Raw genomic sequence first — 21,548 nt, forward strand, 5'->3', positions numbered from 1 at the left:
CTTGGTTTCTGTTAGTAAGATTATTACGTTTACCTTTCGCCATCTGGTAATCTCTGGGGTTAGTTGTTGTCGTTGTCACTGTTTAAAGATTGGAGCAGACGCTGTGTTCCACTCACCAGAAGTCTCAAAATCCTGTGGCGGGTGTCGTGGGTAGCTGGCCGGTGTCAGTCGACCCTGCGCCCTAGCTACCCCGGTGCTGGTCAGGCCCGAAGAGGCTTGTGGTTCATTTTCTTATCAGGCTCAGTCAAGGTGGATGTGTAAAAATTTTGGCCACATGTATATGCATATATACATGCACATGCATCTCTTTTAATTTATTTGTTTATAGCTAGTACAAGGCCATTTACCCAATATGTGTGAAACTCCAGTTCCTCAGCACAGAAACAAAAACAAAAACCAAAACAGGCTGAAATATAAAGCAAGTGTGATAAAATCAATTTAGAAAGCTAAAGTATTTAGTATCAGTATATATTGAAACACAAAAATATGGGGTCAATAAACGTTTCAACAGTGACTGAAAATATAAGAGGTAAGATCTTGTGCATAGTTGGTTTAGCTCTGACCAAAAAGTGACTTTGAGCAGAAAGGGTTTAATCTAGTTAATTGGTTCTGATCCATCACTGAGGGAATCCAGGACAGGAGCTAAAGGCAAAAACCTGGAGGCAGGAACTGAAGCAGAAATAGCAGAAGCCCTGCTTTCTCCAGCTCACTCAGTTGCATGGCACTGCCCACAGTGGGCTGGACCCTTCTGTATCAGTTAGTAATTAAGAAAATGCCACACAGACATCAGCCAATTCGGCCGGGGAAAGGTTTCAGTTCAGATTTCCTCTTTCCAGATAATTCTAGGTTTGGGTCAAATCTCTAGCCAAAGCTAACTGTACGTGAGTGACAAGCTCCAAAAGGTTCCCACAGGTGCTCTGAGAGAGTAACCTTCACAAAAAATCTTGTCTTTGAACTCTGCAAGCAGCGGCACAGATTCCTTGAGACCAGGGAGTTAGTTTTCTATTCTGAAGCTCCTTCTCACTTGTTACAAATGCAGGTACACAGTCCGAAGTAGTCCTATAAGAACCATCCTTTACCCTTCATTCATCCCTCTTAGAGAAGGCAAACACGTGAGTCTCACACTTACTTGTGCTTCTCCTGTTGAGAACTTCAGAAAGCTCTTCCCAGATCAACTTACAGTAGTGCATCATTCAGATACTGGCTGATATAAATTGAAACCTGAGTGGACGCAAATCTCAAGTTGTACTTGGAGCTATTTGAGTATGTGGTGCTTTTTATGAATAATTTTATTTGTTTACATTTCAAATGTTATCCCCCTTCCCAGTCTTCCTCCAAGAACCACCTCCCATCTCCCTCCCTTTTGCCTCTAAGAGGGTGCTCCCTCCACCCACTCATTTTCGCCTCATTTCTCTAGCATCTCTCTTCTCTGGGGCATCAAGCCTCTACCAGACCAAGCACCTCCCCTCTCACTGATGCCAGATAAGGCAATCCTCTGCTACATATAGACCAGACCATGTATACTCTTTGGTTGGTGGTTTGGTCCCTGGGAGCTCTGAGTGGTCTGGTTAACTGTTGTTCTTCCTATGGGGTTGCCATCTCCTTCAGCTCCTTCAGTCCTTCCCCTAACTATTCCATTGGGGTCCCAGGGCTCAGTCCAATGGTTGGCTTAAGTATCTGCATCTGTTGCTGGCAGAGCAAAACCATACCAGGCTCCTGTCTGCAAATACATCTTGGCATCAGCAATAGTGACAGGGTTTGGTAATTGCAGATGGAATAGATCGCAGGGTGGGGAAATCTCTAGACAGCCTTTCTTTCAGCCTTTGCTCCGTTTTTCTCCCTGCATTTTCTTTAGACAGTGACAATTCTGGGTTAAAAATTTTTAGATGAATGGTTGACTCTGTCTGTCCACTGGGGACCATGATTATCTGCTGGAGGTGGTCTCTTCAGGTTCTATCTCCCTGCTGTTGGGTATTTAGGCTAATATTGTCCCCACTGGATCCTGGGAGCCTCTTGAATCCCTGGCATCTGGGACGTTCTAGTGGTACCCCAAGTTCCCTGCCCCCGGCTGCTACTTATTTCTACTCATTCTGTTGGCCCCCTGGACTTCTCTCCTATCTCTTCCCATGCCTGGTCCTGCAATCCCCTTTTTTCCTCCCCCTCTCCTTCCCCACCCAGGTCTCTCCCTCCTTCTGCCCTCCATGATTATCTTGTTCCCCCTTCTAAGTGGGTTTGAGGCATCCACACTTTGGCTTCCTTCTTATTAAGTTTCATATGGTTTGTGAGTTGTATCGTAGGTATTCTGAGCTTATCAGTGAGTACATACCCAAAAGGACATAGATGGTATGTGCTCACTGATGAATGGATATTAGCCCAAAAGCAGTGCTTCTTAAAGAACTCATCGAACCCATTTCCACTCAGAACAGTATCACGGAGCTGTACTCAACATTCACTATGCATTCAAATTGGCCATTCGAAGCAAGCACATTGGAGGTTGAGCAAAAGATCATGGTTTGCAAGCTGGATTGTGCTATTCAGCATGGTTCTATTTCAAAACAGTTTGCAAATCTATAGTTTCTTGGTATATTCACAGATTTAGATAGCCACCACATGAATATAATTTTAGAACATTTTATACAGATTTTTTCAGAGCAGCTGCAACATTTTATGTTTTCATTGTTTTGTTTGATTGAAAAATTAGTCTCCCTTTAGTTTGCCTTTTATGGAGCAAACGTTTAATTACTGGTAAGTGTTGGAAGTAAGTTACTAACAAAAAATGTATTTTATTTTATTTATTTATTTATTTATTTATTTATTTATTTATTTATTTAGTGTGTGTGTGTGTGTGTGTGTGTATGTATGTATGTGTGTGTGTGTGTGAAAATGGGCATCTATGAACCACAGGTCACATAAGAACATCAGAAGGCATATTTTCTGGAATTAATTTTCTTGTTTCACCCTGTTTTGAGGCAACATCTTCTCTTATTGTTTCTGATGCTGTACTGCAGACCATTGTATCTGGCCCACAAGCTTCAGGCTAATTCCCCTGTCTGTACTTCCTGCCTCACTTTTAGGGCACTGGGATTATAGATGTGTACCACCTCATAGAGCTTTTTGACATGTTGCAAGGATCACACTCAGGCCACCAGGTCATCGGGCTCACTAACAAACACATTTGCCCTCTAAGCTATCTCCCTATTTTCCAACAGTTGTTTCGAATGCCCCTTTCCATTAAGGCTGTCTATCCTAGTGGGTATAAAAGGATAGCCCATTGTGGTTTGGGTTTTTATTTCCTGAATGTTTCACAATGTTGAACAACTTTTTGCATGTTTGTTACTTGCTTCCATTTGTTCTATAAAGAAATGTCTATTCAGATATTTTGATCACTTACACACTGTAGGCTAAGATATTCTTTATATTATTGGGTTAGAAGTATCCTTTGTATATTCTAGATGTAAGTTCCTCAGCAGATAGGTAATTTATTTATAAATATTTTTCTCCATTGGGTTGTTTTAATATTCTAGGTGTCTCTAGAAGTGTAAAAATTTTAAAGACATTGGTGGGTTTTTTTTTTTTCTGAGTATGTGTGAGCACCTTCATGCATTTATGTCCACAACAGGCATGTAGGAGCCTGCAGAGTCCTGAAAGGGTATCACATCTCATAGGAGAGAAATGTATAGGTGGCTGTAAGATGCTATATGGGTTCTGGAAATCAAATATATGTCCTCTGCAGGAGTAGTAAGTGCCCTTAAAGACTAAGCTACATCTTCTGCATACCTAAAGTATAAAAGTATAAATTCTTAATTCCAATAAACTCTAATATATACATATATGAAGAAGTGTGTGTGTGTGTGTGTGTGTGTGTGTGTGTGTGTGTGTGTGTGTGTGTGTGTGTNGTGTGTGTGTGTGTGTGTGTGTGTGTGTGTGTGTGTGTGTGTGTGTGTGTGTGTGTGTTGAGTGCTTTCAGCATCTCATCTGAGAAGATTTTGCCTATATAAGATCATAAAGATTTAGTTGTATAGTCCTACATTGTCTTGATCACTCAGGCTTTAACTATCTTTCATAACAAAAACTGTGATTCTTCTGATTTTGTTCTTGTTTTTCAAGATTCTTTTTGGCTATTTCCAGATGACTTTTGGAATCTGTTTGCCAATTTTTATGAAGAAAATGTCAGCTTATATTTTATGTTACAATTTTCATTGTTGTAACAGAATATCTGATAGACATAACTAAAAGGAAGATTTGTTTTCAGATCTTTCCCATAGTTTCTGAAAGTTCAGTCTCTAGTCATTGGCTGTTTATCCCAAGTCAATAATGAGAAAGAGCACCATTGTATGTGTTCAGAGATCACTCAGCTCATAGTTAGAAGACAAAGAGATAGACATCGAGAGACCCAAGACAAGACACAGCTACAAGACTCAAATAATCATTCTCCTATCAGTCCCTGCCTCCTAAATATTCTAGAATCTTCTAAGGTCTCAACTTTACAACTGGGTACTAACCTTCACCACATGGACCATCTGGGAGGACACTTCCAATCTATACCATAAGAGAGTTTGATGGGGTTGTTCAATATCCAAATGTCAGTTTGGAAAATACTGCCACATGAATAAAGGAAGTGCTCTAAGTCCATGAAGATGGGTGTCTTTTGATTCATTGACCCTCTATTTACTCTTCCAACAATTTTTATATGTTTCAGGATACAGGTCATAGATTTTTTTTTTTTTTTTTGCAGTATGTTTCTAAAACATTTCTTATAAATGTCATTATAAATGAAATTGTTTCTTAATGTTATTTTGAGTAGAAAATGAATTTTATTTGTACCATTCAACATCTTGAATCTATTTTAATCAGCACATAGTAGTCATGAATATCTGTGAATTATGGTGTAGCATTTAAGTATGTATGTGCAGTGTGTATTTATCAGATCAGAGAAATTGACATATCTGTCATCTAAGCACTTCATTTCTTTCTGTTGAGAACACTGAAAATACTTTCTACTACCTATTTTGAAATATTCAATTAATTCAATTAAATGTGGCCAAGTTTACAAACCCTACTGTGCTATAGACATAGAGGTTTTCCTTCTTTATAACTTTACCTGTGTATCCATTATTTATCCTCTTCCTATTCCTTCCAAGACATAGGTAGTCATTTTTCTACATGTCTCTGAAATTACTTAGCTTCCACATCTAAATGAGAACATGTGGCATTTGCCTTTCTGTGCATGTTTGCCCCATTCAGTATAGTATCTTCCACCATTCATGTTGGTGATGATGTATTTTCTTCGTATACTAGTTAGTCACTATGCATTTAGATTAATTCCAAATCTTCACTATTATGAATAGTTCTCTAGTAAAATGTGTATAGATGTTTCTTTGACATACACAATTTCTACTCCTTTGAATATGTATCCAATAGTAAGGATGCTATATCATGGAACAGTCATAGTGTATTTCAGGAGTCTTTATGCTGTTTTCCACAGTAACTATACTGGCTAACATTTCCACTGTCCCCTTTTTGTTCTCTGCCCACATATCTTATTGTTGTCTTCTGAGTAATTGCCAGTCTAACTGGAGAAAGATCATCTTTAATTGTGTTTTAGGTTTGCCTTGGTTACATGGTTGACCTTTGTCCATTGGTCTTGGATACTACAAGAAAAAACTCTTGAAGTTAATGTGATCTCACTTAATGGAACTAAAATCCATTCTCTCCATTAGAAAATTAGGAAAACTAAAATGCACTATTCCATCTTGCAGGGCAGGCTAACAGGCTAATCTTGTGCTAACCACTATTAACTTCCCAAACTACCTGAAGGCAGTGACTGTTACCTCCATCTTTTAATGGGAGATAACAGCTGCACATGGTTTAAAATTGTATGTTCTACATTCATATTGGTAGAAAAATAACAGCTATTTATACTAGACAAGTATTTGCTTTTAAAGTTCTAACTTCATTTTCTAACTTTCTAATTATTCCTGTTCCTCTCTTAACTTTCTTAGTCATTTATTATTCTGACATTTTCATGTCCATGCAGCTGAATTGCTGTAGTGTTCACATCACTACACTCTGTTCCCATCCCACCCCATTCACCTTCTCTTCTTCTTCCTCCCATTGTTTGTCTTCCTCTAAGGACACTGTGCCAATAGGTTAGAGCTAAATGTCTGAATAATTAATTCTATAATGTAAGTCCAAATGTCTAGCAGCAGACTACCCAAATTCACATATTGAATTGCTTCATGATGCCTTCCCAGAGAAATGGATCTGTTTGTCTTTGCTTAGCTGTGTAGGAAGTTAACAGTGCAGCCTCTGAGAAAGGTGAAGCCATGTAGACACCACGTGTTTTCTAAACTAACACTATAGGGCGACAGATATCAGAAGCACACGTGTGTAAGTGATGCATGATTTTCCTGAGGATGTGCATGCCCACGTGAGCACCTGAGCATTATCAGAATGGACGTGTGTATCATGAGTGAGGCAGGGCGGAGGAGAACACTCCTACTACATGGAACTTCTGAATATTTCCTAAAACTGAAATATGTCCTATGGAAAACAAAGTTAACTGGTCAAGTATATGTAGAAATTGACTATATATATTTTTAAAGTCTAGCGTAATCTTAATAAAGACAATTTTATCATCTATAATAAATTTGGTAAATGCAAAATTACCAAACTTTTGATTAAAAAAAAAAAAAAGACAACTTCTTTTCTTAGAGAATATGCACCACAGTCTCTAAGAAACTGGAAGACTATATGAGGTGAATGAAATTTTCCTCACGTTGCTAACAATTTTTTGAATATATGAATTTAAATAGGCTAATCTTTGTGCCTCAATTTCTTTATTTGTAAAAATAAGTATAAACAATTTTATCAAAAATATATATTCATTAAGTGTTAAACTCCTTAATATTTATAGAACACTTACTACTTTTTAGTTTATAGAATGCTAATGATAATCATTTAATAAACAAAATACATTTTAAATGTAATTATATGACAATATAGGACTATTTTTACAATACTATTAAATAGTTGCTATTGCTATTTTATAATTTACTTTCTATCAATGTTCTCTTACTTTATCATAATGTGCTTCTGATATCTCTATCAACATTGTAAATGATAAAAATTATAAGCTCTAATTTTATCCCACGTTGAGCTCCCAGATCTTTCTGAGTCAATAGGGCTGGGTTTAGGATATCCAGTTCTTTATGCGTGTCTCATTAGAGAGTAGAAAAAAAGTGAGCCTTCCTCTGGAGTCATTTGTCAGAAGTCAAGAATCTCTAGAAAAAGGAATGTCTTCCATATAAGTAAGATAAATTTTAAAGATTGCTCTATGTCCACTGAATTCTTCAAAATTGCTTTGTTTCCAGGTTTCATTTTCTGGCAGGAGAGCCCAGAGGAGAAGTTCTTGATAACTCTTTCACTGGAGGAATATGTAAACTCGTCAAGACCAGTCGAGCCAGTAATCCATACCGTGTTCCAGCCAATCTGGAAAATGTCAACTTTGAGGTATGACAGTGTGGCGTGGTGGTCACTCCCACACTGATAATGATTATAAGTTTCCAGTGGCAATTTTGATGCACGATGGAGCTGAATGGAAGAATAATGAACAATTTCAATCACACATTTTATGTTTCTATTTAATCTTACCAAAACCCAATGAGGTCAAGATTATCTTCATTTTTTTTTTAAACTAGAGGAAAGGGAAAAAAGAATGAGTCATTTACCCAGCATAAAACAAAGTAGGAAGTTACAGACTTAAGCCCACATTTCCTTGACTGCTCATCTTTTCTCCGTGAACATAGAACTTTAAAACATATCCATGCCAAGAAAATTTAATTATTCAGAATGTTCTCTTGCCGGGCGTGGTGGCGCACGCCTTAATCCCAGCACTCGGGAGGCAGAGGCAGGCAGATTTCTGAGTTCAAGGCCAGCCTGTTCTACAAAGTGAGTTCCAGGACAGACAGGGCTACACAGAGAAACCCTGTCTCAAAAAACAAAAACAGAATGTTCTCTTATCATAGCTTTTTACATGAGACAGAATAGTCTCAAAGTTCCTACAAAACAACAACAAAAACAAAAAAACAAACAAAAAATCATGATGAGTCTGAATATAAAACACAGTTGGCTTACCGCTCTTAATAAAGTAGAAATTTTATTGATTTGATTGTTTTCCTGTATAGTAATGAGCAGCACAGTGCAGTGCTGGAGAATAACCTAGTAATCAAAAAATAAGTGCTCCATTCCTGTTGCACTAAAGTGAATGGTGGGGGGAAATGGGGATCTGAATAAAATAGGCTCAAAGTTCAGTCACCAGGGAGTGGAACTGTTTGCAAGGATTAAAAGGATTAGAAGGTATGGCCTTGTTGGAGGAAGTGTGTCATACAGTATAGGCTTTAATGTTTTAAAAAGCCCAGGCAAGGTCTACTGTTTTGTAGATCAGGAGGTAGCTCTCAGCTACTTCTCCAACAACACACTGGCCTGATGATAATGGATTAAGCCTTTGAAACTATAAGCCCCCAATTAAATGCCTTCTTTTATAAGAGTTGCCTTTACTAGGTGTCTCTTCACATCAACAGAACAGTGAGAAAGACAGAGAGCAATACTTTTCCTTTAATTTTTATGGTTTTAATAGTCATGTTCTTGCATACAGACTATACTGCCCAAGATATTTTTGAAATCTAACCGTTTGTGAGACCTTCTTTATGATAGTAGGTACTCAATAAGAATTCGCTCAACATTTCTTTACAGCACTCATAGGTTAATAGGCTTATTGCCAAGTTCAAAGACTTAATTTGAATCCACAGAACTTACACTGTGGGAAGGAGAGAACAGACTCCTGTACGCTGTCCTCAGACATCTAAATGTGCACTGTATCATGAGTCTGCCCATGCATATAAACACAGAATAAATGAATAAATATATAAATGTAATCTTTAAAAATTATGACACCTCCATACATGTAAATACAGGCACTTTCCAATCTAATGCACTCCATTTAAAAACATATAAGATATACATTTGGGTTTAGAAAGTAACTTGAGAGTCCAACAGCATATTCTAACACCCCTGGAACACTAATGACAATATTTTCAGGGTATACAATATTGAATGAACTTTGAAGAAAGAAACATACCTGTGTTTACATGTGATATTCTGCTGAAGGCATTTTCTAGCTTCCAAACAGGGAGTCCAGAAGCTTGCTTTCAAAAATACAATTTTCACAAACAACCACACCCCAGTATTCTCAGCAGGGATCTACTTCACCCAGTTTACAGAACAGCATTCCCATGATCCTTCATTCCATCTCTGGAATCATTTATCTTTATAATGAGTGTTGATTTACCTTCTAAATGCCCTTCCCAAAATACAAATGTGATTGATATTAAACATTTTATTCATACACTTGGTATTTATTAATAATGTATAATTAAAAGTGCTTTTATCAAGGAATATGAATTCGTAAGAAAAAATGTTTACTAGACCTCATTCCAATTTCCCTGTCTAATATAATTTTTTGTCACTGCTCACTTATAAATCCATCTCCTTCCCAGCTAACACATTTGGCAAGAATCTTCTCTAAGCTTCTGTTCAGGACATCTACCCCGCCCCCCACCTCTTGCCTGCCAACATCTGACACCTGCCTTCAATAAATTATTTTTATTATCTACTTGTTTATTCATGCTTCTGTGTGTCTGTGTGTGTTTTTGTGTGTGTGTGTGTGTGTGTGTGTGCGTGTGTGTGTGTGTGTAAGAAGAAGACAATGTACACACCACAAGTTGTAATCAGAGGACAACTTTCATAATTCTACCTTGTGGGTCTTCGGACTTAAATCCTGTCTTAATCAGTGTCCTGTTGCTGTGAAGAGACTCCATGACTAGGGCAACTCTTATTAAAAAAGGCATTTAGTTTGGGCAGACTCACAGTTCAGAGGTTTAGAACATTGCCATCATGGTGGGAAGCATGGGGGCATCTAGGCAGACATGGTACCTGACAGGGAGCTGAGACTTCTACATCTGTATCAGCAGGCAGCAGGAAGAGACAGACACCCGGCCTGTGTTGAACATTTGAATACCCAAAGCCCAGCCCAGCCCATGACACATTTCATCCAGCAAAGCCACACCTATTCCCATATGGCTACACTTCCTAATCCCTGTCAAGTACGGCCACTCTCTAATGACCAAGCATTCAAATATATAAGCCTTTGGGGCTCATTCTAATTCAAACCTCCACAAACCTATTAAGCCATCTTGCTGGCCCCTAATATCTTATTCTTTGAGCTCATACAGAGTAAAAAAAAAAAATTACAGTCTAGGCTTTTTTTTAAGAACCTGTGAATAAATCTACACAGCTATGTTTATATGCACATATTCTATAATAGCATGGCCTTACTAGTTTGTAACTGACTAAGAGGTTCATTATGTGAGCATTTTAGACACTAACCATTGCATTCTGTGGTTTCTGAAAGCAACAGTGAGATGTTGGTTATGTCACCATCATTGAACAGTCATCTTTTGCAGCAGGGTTAGGTTTCTCTCTTTTCTAGGTTAATTTTGAAAGTTGTTTAATACAACATATGATTTGTCTTTCAGTGGATTTTACTAATGAGTGGTTTGGGTTTTTGTTTGTTTGTTTGTTTGTTTGTTTGTTTTTGTATTTTTGTTTTTTCTATTGCTGACCAGACCAGATAGATCTCATACATTCTGAGTGACTTAAATCAATCTTGTCCTTACTGTTGTGACAATGGCAGAGGCTTAAGGTCCTGAGACATGACCCAGTTTTACTCTTTGCTCAAGTGGGTTTCAAAGCTGTCCTGCATCTCAGAGGCATAACCAATAGATGATGAGAGAGAGAGAGAGAGAGAGAGAGAGAGAGAGAGAGAGAGAGAGAGAGAGAGAGAGTCCAGCTAGGGTCATACCTCACCCTCTTTTGTCTCAGTAGTAGATCTCTGAAACATAATTTAAATCAAATCTCAATACATTAAAGTCATTAGCAGTCTTAAAAATTGACTTTATCACTGGCAATATCATGAAGAAATGATTTACTTTGTATAATTAAGAGCACCAGCTGATCCTGTAGGGAAGTTAAGTTTGGTTCCCAGTGACACATGAATGACAGCTTGTAGCAGAATTTCTCCCCACTTAATTTAAATATTAATACAACAAGAAGCCTGTGATTGGACAGTGGAAAAGGAAGACTGAGAATTTTAGAGATGAAGAGAGACAGATAGAGGAGAAAAAGAGAAGGAGAGAAAGAGATAAGATGGAACCTATCGTAGAGGAAGAGGAGCCAGAACCACACAGGCCTGGGAGCCAAAAGTATGGGGGATTTCTTAGATAGATGATTAAATAATAAGTGGGGTGCGTTTCCCCATCTAGCTGTGTAGCTTGTGTTTATTTCAATTGAGTTTTTTTGTTCATTGTGCGGGCGTTTTGTGGGTTGAGAATTTACTGATATAAATCTGATAAATTACAAGCCTCTAGAGTTTTGATTTTGCCGGGTTGCTGAGATTTGTGACCACTGACCACAGGGGGTAGATGGCTGGGAATGTGAGCAGGATCCACAGCAAGAGAACTGCCAGATGGGCGGTCGCTGCAATGGGTTAGTCATCGATGCGGCAAGACCGCTGGGGCAAGAGGGTAGCCAGTGCTAGCATGGGATGGTGCATTATTTAATATGTCCCACAATAGCTCATGACTTGTTTCTGCAGGCATCAGGCACACAAGCCGTGTGCAGACATACACACAAACAAAATGCTTATACATATAACATTATGAGGGTAGCCCTCGCTGCTTATTATCTTTCAAGTCTCTGGTTTTGTGTTCTCTCCTTAGTTGAGATTCTTGAAATACAGACTCTCTTGGTCTATGTTGATCTGTTATCCAATGAGTACTGTGTCCACCATACTGTATTCTCTCCCTAACTAAACTATTAACTCTCTGAGTGTAAGGATTAACAGATTCTCTTGCTCTCCAGTAATATGAGATGGGTAATGACTACTTGTTGACTGCTGAATGGATGAATGATCATTGTGCAAGATGACAGCAAGTAGCTCTGCTGTGTATTCCCCAAGTTATGTTTTATTTCTTATGCACTTTTTTGGTCAGGTACAAACTATAGAAGATGACTTGAAAACAGAATTCTACAAGGATTTAACCCCTTTTGAAAATAATAAAAATGAAGACAGTCTTTCAGTGGGTGACAGAGAAGAATTTTTCTCTATACCAATTTTCTATTACTCAAAGAAACATGAATATTCCCATTATAGCTCTTCCTTCAACAAAGTCATTAAAGCTTCCCACAAGAAGGTAAGGGAAATAGTTGATGATTCACTCTTTCTTCAAAATGAATAACTAACAAAGCAATCAAGCAAGCAGAACAAGAAGCAGAACATTTCTGTATCAGTAGGATTTCTAAAAGATGCTCAAATAGACTCTTTTCATAATTCTCAATGTAGTATTAAAAGATGTGCTGCATGGAGTTGTTCTTGTCTTATTTTCAGTTTTCTCTCCCAGGTTGTGGTCAATATGGATTGTTTTCAATAAATTTTAAGGCTCGTTTTTATTTTCATATACTGTGTATATCTGTGTGAATAAGTATATGCCACGGGAGTGGGTACCCACAGACCCAGAAGAAGGTGTAAGATCCCTTCCAACTGGAATTACAAATAATTGTGAGCTGCTGGATGTGGGTGCAGGAACCAACCCCAGGTCCTCTAGAAGAATAATCAAGTAACTTAACTGATGATTGGTCTCTCAAGCCCCAAAGAGAGCTATCTTTCTAAGCATTTGGAAGCTATACAAAGTAAAAGGTTTCATCATGATGCTGCCAATGATGGAGATAGTTTTTAGACTGCTTGTGATGTTAATGTATTTTTTTATTTTAAAAACTCTTTTGAGACTTTTATATATGAGCATTTAAGATTTATATCATTTCTACTTTTTCTTCTGTCCTTCTAACTCCTCCTTTGCCCCTTCATTCTCTCTGAAATTTAATACCTTTACTTCATTATTTAGTATTGTTATACACACACACATATTTAACTTACTGAGTCCATTTAGTACATTTGTCCACATACACGTGTTTAGAGCTGACACCTTGAGATTTTGTAATCTATTGGGTGATTCATCCCTGAAGAAAACTGATTCTTACCTCCTCAGCAGCCATCGATTGCCTGGACATCTTTGCCCAGGGGTAGAATCTTATGAAATTTATCCCCTTCACTTTGGCATGTTTACTGATGTACCTAGCCATTATGCAGATCTTGTTTAGGTAACCATATTGTTGAGACTTGGTGGGTTGAAATTTCCCCATCATGTTTAAAGAAACTTTTTTAAAAAAAAATGCATTTAGTGTGTGTGTCCGTGTGTGCAAATGTACACACCCTACAATATGTCTATGGAAGTCAGAGCATCACTTGTTAGATTTGATTCTCTATTTCTATTATATGAGTCTCAGGGTGCACCCTCAGATTGTCAGGCTTGCCTTAACTAACTGAACATGTTTCTTACAAAGGACATATAATAACTTTGTCTTTTTATGCGATCTGTTTCGGACTTTCTCTAGACATAGATTATCTTGGGATCTGGTCTTTGATCAAATCCCCAGCTCGCCCTGACAAAGCCTTCATGGCTATACATTATTGTCTAAAAGTACAGAATAGACAGGGAAGGAGATGAAGATGCTGAAAATGTGTAGGTTACATGCAAGTAGTGAGCTGACTTTGAGACAAATCTCACAGAGTAATATATAAATGTTTTAAACATACTAGAGAGCACACATACAAACTCTTTTCTATGGATAAAGAGCTAGTTTTTATCTTAATAGCCTTTCCCAAAGTCAAAACATTTGGAGCTATTAAGAGATTAAAGTATATGAAAGTCCTACTTTTCAACCATTCTGCCTTAGAATTGTCACTCTTGTATAGCTCAGGACAGTATCAAGATGGATGTAGAAGAGAGGATCCATCTGAATAGAGGATTCCTTATTCTGGCCCATCTATGGAGAAAATGCTACTGTGACCTTTCTTAGTCTGCAGATACTGAGACACACCAAAGACTTGGGAATTAGTGCAGGCCATTCAGCTTCACCTAATATGTGTTGTTTTCTTTTGTTAGTCTCAGATCTGAATAAACATTCATTGGGCAGAGAATCTCTTCAGAGCAGAATAATAATCCTGTGAGGCTTGGTGGTTACCTCATTTATGTTACAAAGCCAAAACCATAAAATACAATTCAAGCACAGCACAGCACAGCACAGCAAGATCTCACAAATGAAATGTGCTTAAGAGCCTGGTATAATGTAACTTCTTGATCCAAATTGCCAGTTCCAGCCATTGTACAGTAGTAATGTATCAAGCCTGTGCTTCTGTTATGTTGAGCTATCAAAGTTGCATGTGTGTTTCCAATGATTTAGTCTGTTAGAAAAGCTATAAATATTGAACCTCCAAAAGCTTACAATAAGGGTACATGTTTCTTAATAAAAGCACAGAGATACTCCAAGTTTGAAGGCTGTTGGATAAAATTCAAGTGTTAAATTTCAGAAATAGAATTCACAAGCATCCAAAGAAACATAAACTTCTCAAAGCAACAAACTTTCTCTGCTTTGTTCGCTTCTATAACAAATGCATCTGACACAGCTGAATAAATTTAAATTGAAGACCAGAACATAGGACAGGAAGAAAGCAGAGTGGGGAAGAGAATAAATGATAGCTTCTTTCTAACTTTGCAAGGTTTTGGATTTTGCATTAGCAGCGTTTTGATTTTGTAATTACAACATGCAGGAAAATGGCTGTTTCATAATTAGCAGTTACAATAAAATCCTTTTGCTAAAGCCTGGTAGTTATTCTGTAACCATTGCTTGTATAACACAATTTGTTAGAAGCAGGAGAGCAGATGAAATGCATAACTTGTAAACACAGCATACCTGAGTATGCTCATAAATGCCAGTAGTTACGTGAGAGAATGGACAGGAATGAAATCACAACACAGTATCAATTGTTTGACCTTGGATTAACCTACATATTAAGAAGTGAAAAAAAAAAAAAAAAAACAAGCGGATGTGTTTGCAAAAAAAAAAAAATGCCAAGAATAAAAAAACCTTCACACTTCTGCACATGGGTGTCAGAGTGAGAATATAAAGAATTGGTTTAATTTCATTATTTAGTGATGAAAAATGTGGTGTCCTTTGGCTTTAAGAGTATGAAATGTCACTTGGTACACATTTCCTCAGTCTGGCAGTAGATAACTAAAGTCTACAGAATTTAATGCTTCTTTGTGGTTAGTGAATATTGCCTTAACGCTTCAGTTGAATCTTTGTGTCATCATTTTTACTCTTGTTTATTTGCATTAGGGCATTGCAAATTAAAACTCACTGATGGTCCAGCTATGCACTAACTGTCGGAAAGACTAGTGCGTCTGACCACTGATCTCTTCCTTGCTAGAGAATTCATAACAGAGGCATGCAGTAGACATTATTAAGGTGGTCTCATCTGTTTAGTCCTTTGAACATCGAAGGGAAAAGATACTGGAGTGCAGCCTGAAGACTGCGTGTATGAGAACACGAAATAGAGTTGAATTATTTTACATCCTGCAGTAGGAATGGGGCTAATCAGAAGTTAATGACATTTAAAGAACCTCTCCATCTCCATCTCCATTTCATTATTTTCCTTCTCATGCTTTTGCCCTTTTTACTTAGGATTCTAGCTTTATCAGGATCCATAAGCTGATAAAAGTCTTAAACTTCACAATGAAAGCGACAGACCTGCAGCTTTCAGATGTCTTCCTGAAAGCCCTTGTCCACCTGCCTTTAGAATACAACTCTGCTGTGTACAGCCGGATATTTGATGACTTCGGGACCCACTACTTCACCTCGGGCTCCCTTGGGGGCAAGTATGACATTATCTACCAATTCAGCCGCCAGGAGCTACAGAACTCAGGTGTGTGCGCTTCGGTTAATTTGTCCCGATAATAACTGGGAATGCCTCTTTTCTCATACTCCCTCATTCTAATGGATCTACTCTTACTTCATTTAGATCTTTTGCTGTGACTGTTGCCAAAAGTGATATAAAGAATAATCAAAAACAAACACACCTAAGTAAAATAAAAATAGTAAATAAGAAAAAAAAAAGAGGAAAGTATGTTTGATCTCTGTGGCCCAATATCAGTTATGGTCACTAAGAAGGGATATGCTAGCCAATACCAAAACAAGAACAGAATTCCTTAAATTTTATATAATTTATATATAATATTTTATAGGAAATAACTATAATAATTTACAGCAAATTCATTATCAATTATTCTCTTTTAACGATTTTAAGTACAGACCAGTGGTATAAGATAAAAGAATAATCAGAGATTTGACAAGGGACTAGGTTAATATAGGCCAAATATTCGTAACTATTAAAACCTGCAAACAAGTTCGAAGTATTTTATTTTAAGAAAGTTTTCAGTGTTATGTCCTAAGGAATAGAGCAAATATTTGAGCTTTTATACAAAATTACAATATATTAAGCATCTTGCTTTCTTGAGTTTCATCTCAAATTTCAAATACTAATTATCACTATTATTATATGCATAAGAGCTTTGGATTACTTTGCTTTCAGACACTTGTGTGAAATTAGACAGTCCCCTTGTGATGGTTTCTCATTTGCCCCTTGAGAAAAAACCTGGGAAATAATGGTAACCAGACAACAACTCCTAAATTCACCCAAGTAAGAAAAACATTATTTTTCACCAAGTTTTGTTTTAAGAGACAGTAGCAGACCAGCACTGGTGTTAAAAGCCATCAGTTCTTACGTCTCATTATAGAAAATACTGATGTGTAATATGCTCTGCTCTGAGTTCTTCTAAACCATGAGTTCTCTCTTGATCTGCTTCCTAATAAAGGGGATGAAACAAATGGCATTGCAAGTTTTCAGTAAAACAAATTTAAAATTGATCTGGTATAAAGCTATGGTACAGACAAAGCATCATGACATGCTATCTATAGTGCCTGTCCATTGTGTTATATTTTAACCATTCTCTCTATTGAATGCAGCTTTCATGATGTATTGGGTGTATTGCACAACTAAAAAATGGCATCAACATTATCACTGTGCACAAATGGTTAGAATAAACCCCATGCCCTCGCCTTGACTTCATCTAGCCTGCAGATGAAATTATTCTGGCCACTGCTGCAGTACCATAGGCAATGGGTTTCAATTTGATGACTGTTCTCATTATGTCTTCAGAGCAAAGCCTCTTAAGGCTTAGAGACTAGATCTAAGAACACAATTAAACCAAACTGTGTTTGCTTGCTTGCTTCACCATTTCATTCCTATGTTGGTCTGGGCCCCCATCAGTACATTGATGAGTCTTGAAACAATTACCCAGTATTTCAGAAGTCAAAGGTTTGTAACCAAAATGGAGAAATTACAGTCTCTGCTTTCCTCCAAAAATATTCCCACCTTCAATCTTTTCCTATATAAACAGAGGTAGAGATTGCTAATTGTAGACAGAAACAAAGAAAGATTGAGATATGATAGGAAACTAAAATTAAATATAGAATTAATATGTACATATTCATATATATGTGTACATATAGACATTATATACACCAGATATTATATATATATATATATTCACTATATATATTCACTCATCAGTGAGTGCATATCTAATGACTTCTTTTGTGATTGGGTTACCTCACTAAGGAAGATATCCTCCAGATACATCCATTTGTCCAAGAATTTCATAAATTCATTGTTTTTAATAGCTGAATAGTAATCCATTGTGTAAATGTACCACATTTTCTGTATCCATTCCTCTGTTGAAGGGCATCTGGGTTCTTTCCAGCTTCTGGCTATTATAAATAAGGCTGCTATGAACATAGTAGAGCATGTGTTCTTATTACCAGTAGAAACTTCTTGTGGATATATGCCCAGGAGAGGTATTGCTGGATCTTCTGGTAGTATTATGTCCAATTTTCTGAGGAACTTCCAGCCTGACTTCCAGAGTGGTTGTACAAGCTTGCAATCCCACCAACAATGGAGGAGTGTTCCTCTTTCTCCACATGCTCTCCAGCATGTGCTGTCACTGGAATTTTTGATCTTAGCTATTCTGACTGGTGTGAGGTGGAATCTCAAGGTTGTTTTGATTTGCATTTCCTTGATGATTAAGGATGTTGAACATTTTTCAGTTGATTCTCAGCCATTCGCTATTCCTCAGTTAAGAATTCTTTGTTTAACTCTGTACCCCATTTTTAATGGGGTTATTTGAATTTCTGGAGTCCAGCTTTTGAGCTCTTTGTATATATTGGATATTAGTCCCCTACCAGACTTAGGATTGGTAAAAATCATTTTCCAATCTGTTTGTGGCCTTTTTATCTTATTGACAGTGTCTTTTGCCTTACAGAAGATTTGCAATTTTAAGAGGTCCCATTTACCAATTCTTGATCTTATGGCACAAGCCATTGCTGTTCTGCTTAGAAATTTTTCCCCTGTGTCCATATCTTCCAGCCTTTCCCCACTTTCTCCTCTATTAAGTTCAGTGTGTCTGGTTTTATGTAGAGGTCATTGATCCACTTAGACTTGAGCTTTGTACAAGGAGATAAGAATGGATCAATTTACATTCTTCTACATGATAAGTGCCAGTTGAGCCAGCACCATTTGTTGAAAATTCTGTCTTTTTTCTACTGGATGGTTTTAGCTCCCTGATCAAAGATCAAGTGACCATAGGTGTGTAGATTCATTTCTGGGTCTTCAATTCTATTCTATTGATCTACCTGTCTGTCACTGTACCAGTACCATGCAGTTTTTTCACAATTGCTCTGTAGTACAGCTTAATGCCAGGCATGGTGATTCCAACAGAGGTGCTTTTATTGTTGAGAATATTTTTGCTATCCTAGTTTTTTTTTATTATTATTCCAGTCGAATTTGCAATTTTTCCATTCTATCTCAGTTAAGAATTGAGTTGGTATTTTGATGGGGATTACATTGAATCTGTAGATTGCTTTCGGCAAGATAGCCATTTTTACTATATTAATCCTGCCAATCCATGAGCATGGGAGATCTTTACATCTTCTAAGATCTTCAATTTCTTTCTTCAGAGACTTGAAGATCTTATCATACAGATCTTTCATTTGCTTAGTTAGAGTCACACCAAGGTATTTTATATTCTTTGTGACTATTGTGAAGGGTGTTGTTTCCCTAATTTCTTTCTCAACCTGTTTATCCTTTGTGCAGAGAAAGGCCATTGACTTGTTTGAGTTAATTTTATATCCAGCTACTGCACTGAAACTGTTTATCAGGCTTAGGAGTTCTCTGGTGGAATTTTTGGGGCCACTTATATATACTATCATATCATCTGCAAAAAGTGATATTTTGACTTCTTTCTTACCAATTTGTATCCCCTTGATGTCCTTTTGTTGTTGAATTATTCTGGCTAGAACTTAGAGTGGGTGGCCTTGTCTAGTCCCTGATTTTAGTGGAATTGCTTCAAGTTTCTCTCCATTTAGTTTGATGATGGCTACTGGTTTGATGTAGATTGCTTTTATTATGTTTAGGTATGGGCCTTGAGTTCCTGATCTTTCCAAGCCTTTTATCATGAATGGGTGTTGGATTTTGTCCAATGCTTTCTCAGCATCTAATGAGATGATCATGTGGTTTTTCTCTTTGAGTTTGTTTAAATAGTGGATTATGTTCCTGGATTTCTGTATATTAAACCATCTGTGCATTCCTGTGATGAAGCCTACTTGGTCATGATGGAGAATAGTTTTGATGTGCTCTTGGGTTCGGTTTGCAAGGATTTTATTGAGTATTTTTGCATCGATATTCATAAGGGAATTTGGTCTGAAGTTCTCTTTCTTTGTTGGATCTTTGTGTGGTTTAGGTATCAGAGTAATTGTGGCTTTATAGAATGAATTGGGTAGAGTACCTTCTGTTTCTATTTTGTGGAATAGTTTGAGAAGTGTTGGAATTAGGTCTTCTTTGAAGGTCTGATAGAACTCTGCACTCAACCCATCTGGTCCTGGGCTTTTTTTGGTTGGGAGACTATTGANGACTGCTTCTATTTCTTTAGGGGAAATGGGACTGTTTAGATTGTTAATCTGATCCTGATTTAACTTTGGTACCTGATATTTGTCTAGGAAGTTATCCAATTTATCCAGGTTTTCTAGTTTTGTTGAGTATGGCCTTTTGTAGTAGGATCTGATGATGTTTTGAATTTCCTCAGGTTCTGTCTCCTCTTTCATTTTTGGATTTGTTAATTAGGATACTGTCCCTATGCTCTCTAGTTAGTCTGACTAAGGGTTTATCTATCTTGTTGATTTTCTCAAAGAACCAGCTCCTGGTTTGGTTGATTCTTTGAATAGGTCTTTTTGTTTCCACTTAGTTGATATCAGCCCTGAGTTTGTTTATTCCCCACCACCACCACCACCACACACACACCCCTGTCTACTCCTCTTGGGTGAATTTGCTTCCTTTAGTTCTAGAGCTACTAGGTATGCTGTCAGTCTGCTAGTGTATGCTCTCTACAGTTTCTTTTTGTAGGCACTCAGGGCTATGAGTTTTCCTCTTAGGACTGTCTTCATTGTGTTCCGTAAGTTTGGATATGTTGTCGCTTCATTTTCATTAAACTCTAAAAAGTCTTTTATTTCTTTCTTTATTTCATCCTTGACCAAGGAATCATTGAGTAGAGTGTTGTTCAGTTTCCACGTGAATGTTGTCTTTCTATTATTTATGTTGTTGTTGAGGATCAGCCTTAGTCCATGGTGCATAGGATAGTTAGTCCATAGGATGCATGGGATAATTTCAATATTTTTGTATGTATGGAGGCCTGTTTTGTGACCAATTATGTAGACCAATTTTGGAGGAGGTGCCATGTGGCGCTGAGAGGAAGGTATATCCTTTGTTTTAGGATAAAATGTTCTGTAGATATGTATTAAATCCATTTGTTTAATAACTTCAGTTAGTGTCCATGTGTCTCTGTTTAGTTTCTGTTTCCAGGATCTGTCCATCGGTGATAGTGGGGTGTGTGTGAGGTGCAATGTGTGCTTTGAGCTTTACTAAAGTTTCTTTAATGAATGTGACTGCCCTTGTATTTGGAGCATACATATTCAGAATTGATAGTTCCTCTTGGAGGATTTTACCTTTGATGAGTATGAAGTGCCCCTCCTTATCTTTTTTGATGACTTTGGGTTGGCACACAATTTTTTTCAATATTAGAATGGCTACTCCAGCTTGTTTCTTTGGACCATTTGCTTGGAAAATTGTTTTCCGGCCTTTCACTCTGAGGTAGTGTCTGTCCTTTTCCCAGAGATTTATTTCCTGTAAGCAACAAAATGTTGGGTGCTGTTTATGTAGCCAGTCTATTAGACCATGTCTTTTTATTGGGGAATTGATTCCATTGATGTTAAGAGAAATTAAAGAAAAGTAAATGTTGCTTCCTGTTATATTTGTTGTTAAAGTTGGGATTCTGTTCTTATAGCTTTCTTCCTTTAGGTTTGTTGAAGGATTACTTTCTTGCTTTTTCTAGGGAGTAGTTTCCATCCTTGTATTGGTGTTTTCC

General features: G+C 37.4%; 1 protein-coding gene and 1 long non-coding RNA gene across 2 annotated transcripts in view; one reads left to right on the forward strand and one right to left on the reverse strand.

Annotated features, from left to right (window-relative positions):
• LOC110310602 overlaps window positions 1–21,548 on the reverse strand; it is a 274,028-nt gene that overhangs the window by 184,640 nt on the left and 67,840 nt on the right. The gene's annotated exons all lie outside the window — the stretch shown is intronic.
• Window positions 1–21,548, forward strand: part of C6 (complement C6) — a 73,941-nt gene that overhangs the window by 15,526 nt on the left and 36,867 nt on the right. Inside the window, exons 6-8 of the mRNA XM_021183668.2 lie at window positions 7,374–7,512; window positions 12,111–12,311; window positions 15,700–15,940. Coding sequence (XP_021039327.1) covers window positions 7,374–7,512; window positions 12,111–12,311; window positions 15,700–15,940 — 581 coding nt within the window. The remainder of the gene's footprint in view (window positions 1–7,373; window positions 7,513–12,110; window positions 12,312–15,699; window positions 15,941–21,548) is intronic.

This window comes from Mus caroli, chromosome 15, assembly GCF_900094665.2.
Source record: "Mus caroli chromosome 15, CAROLI_EIJ_v1.1, whole genome shotgun sequence".
In the NCBI taxonomy this organism is placed as follows: Eukaryota; Metazoa; Chordata; class Mammalia; order Rodentia; family Muridae; genus Mus; species Mus caroli.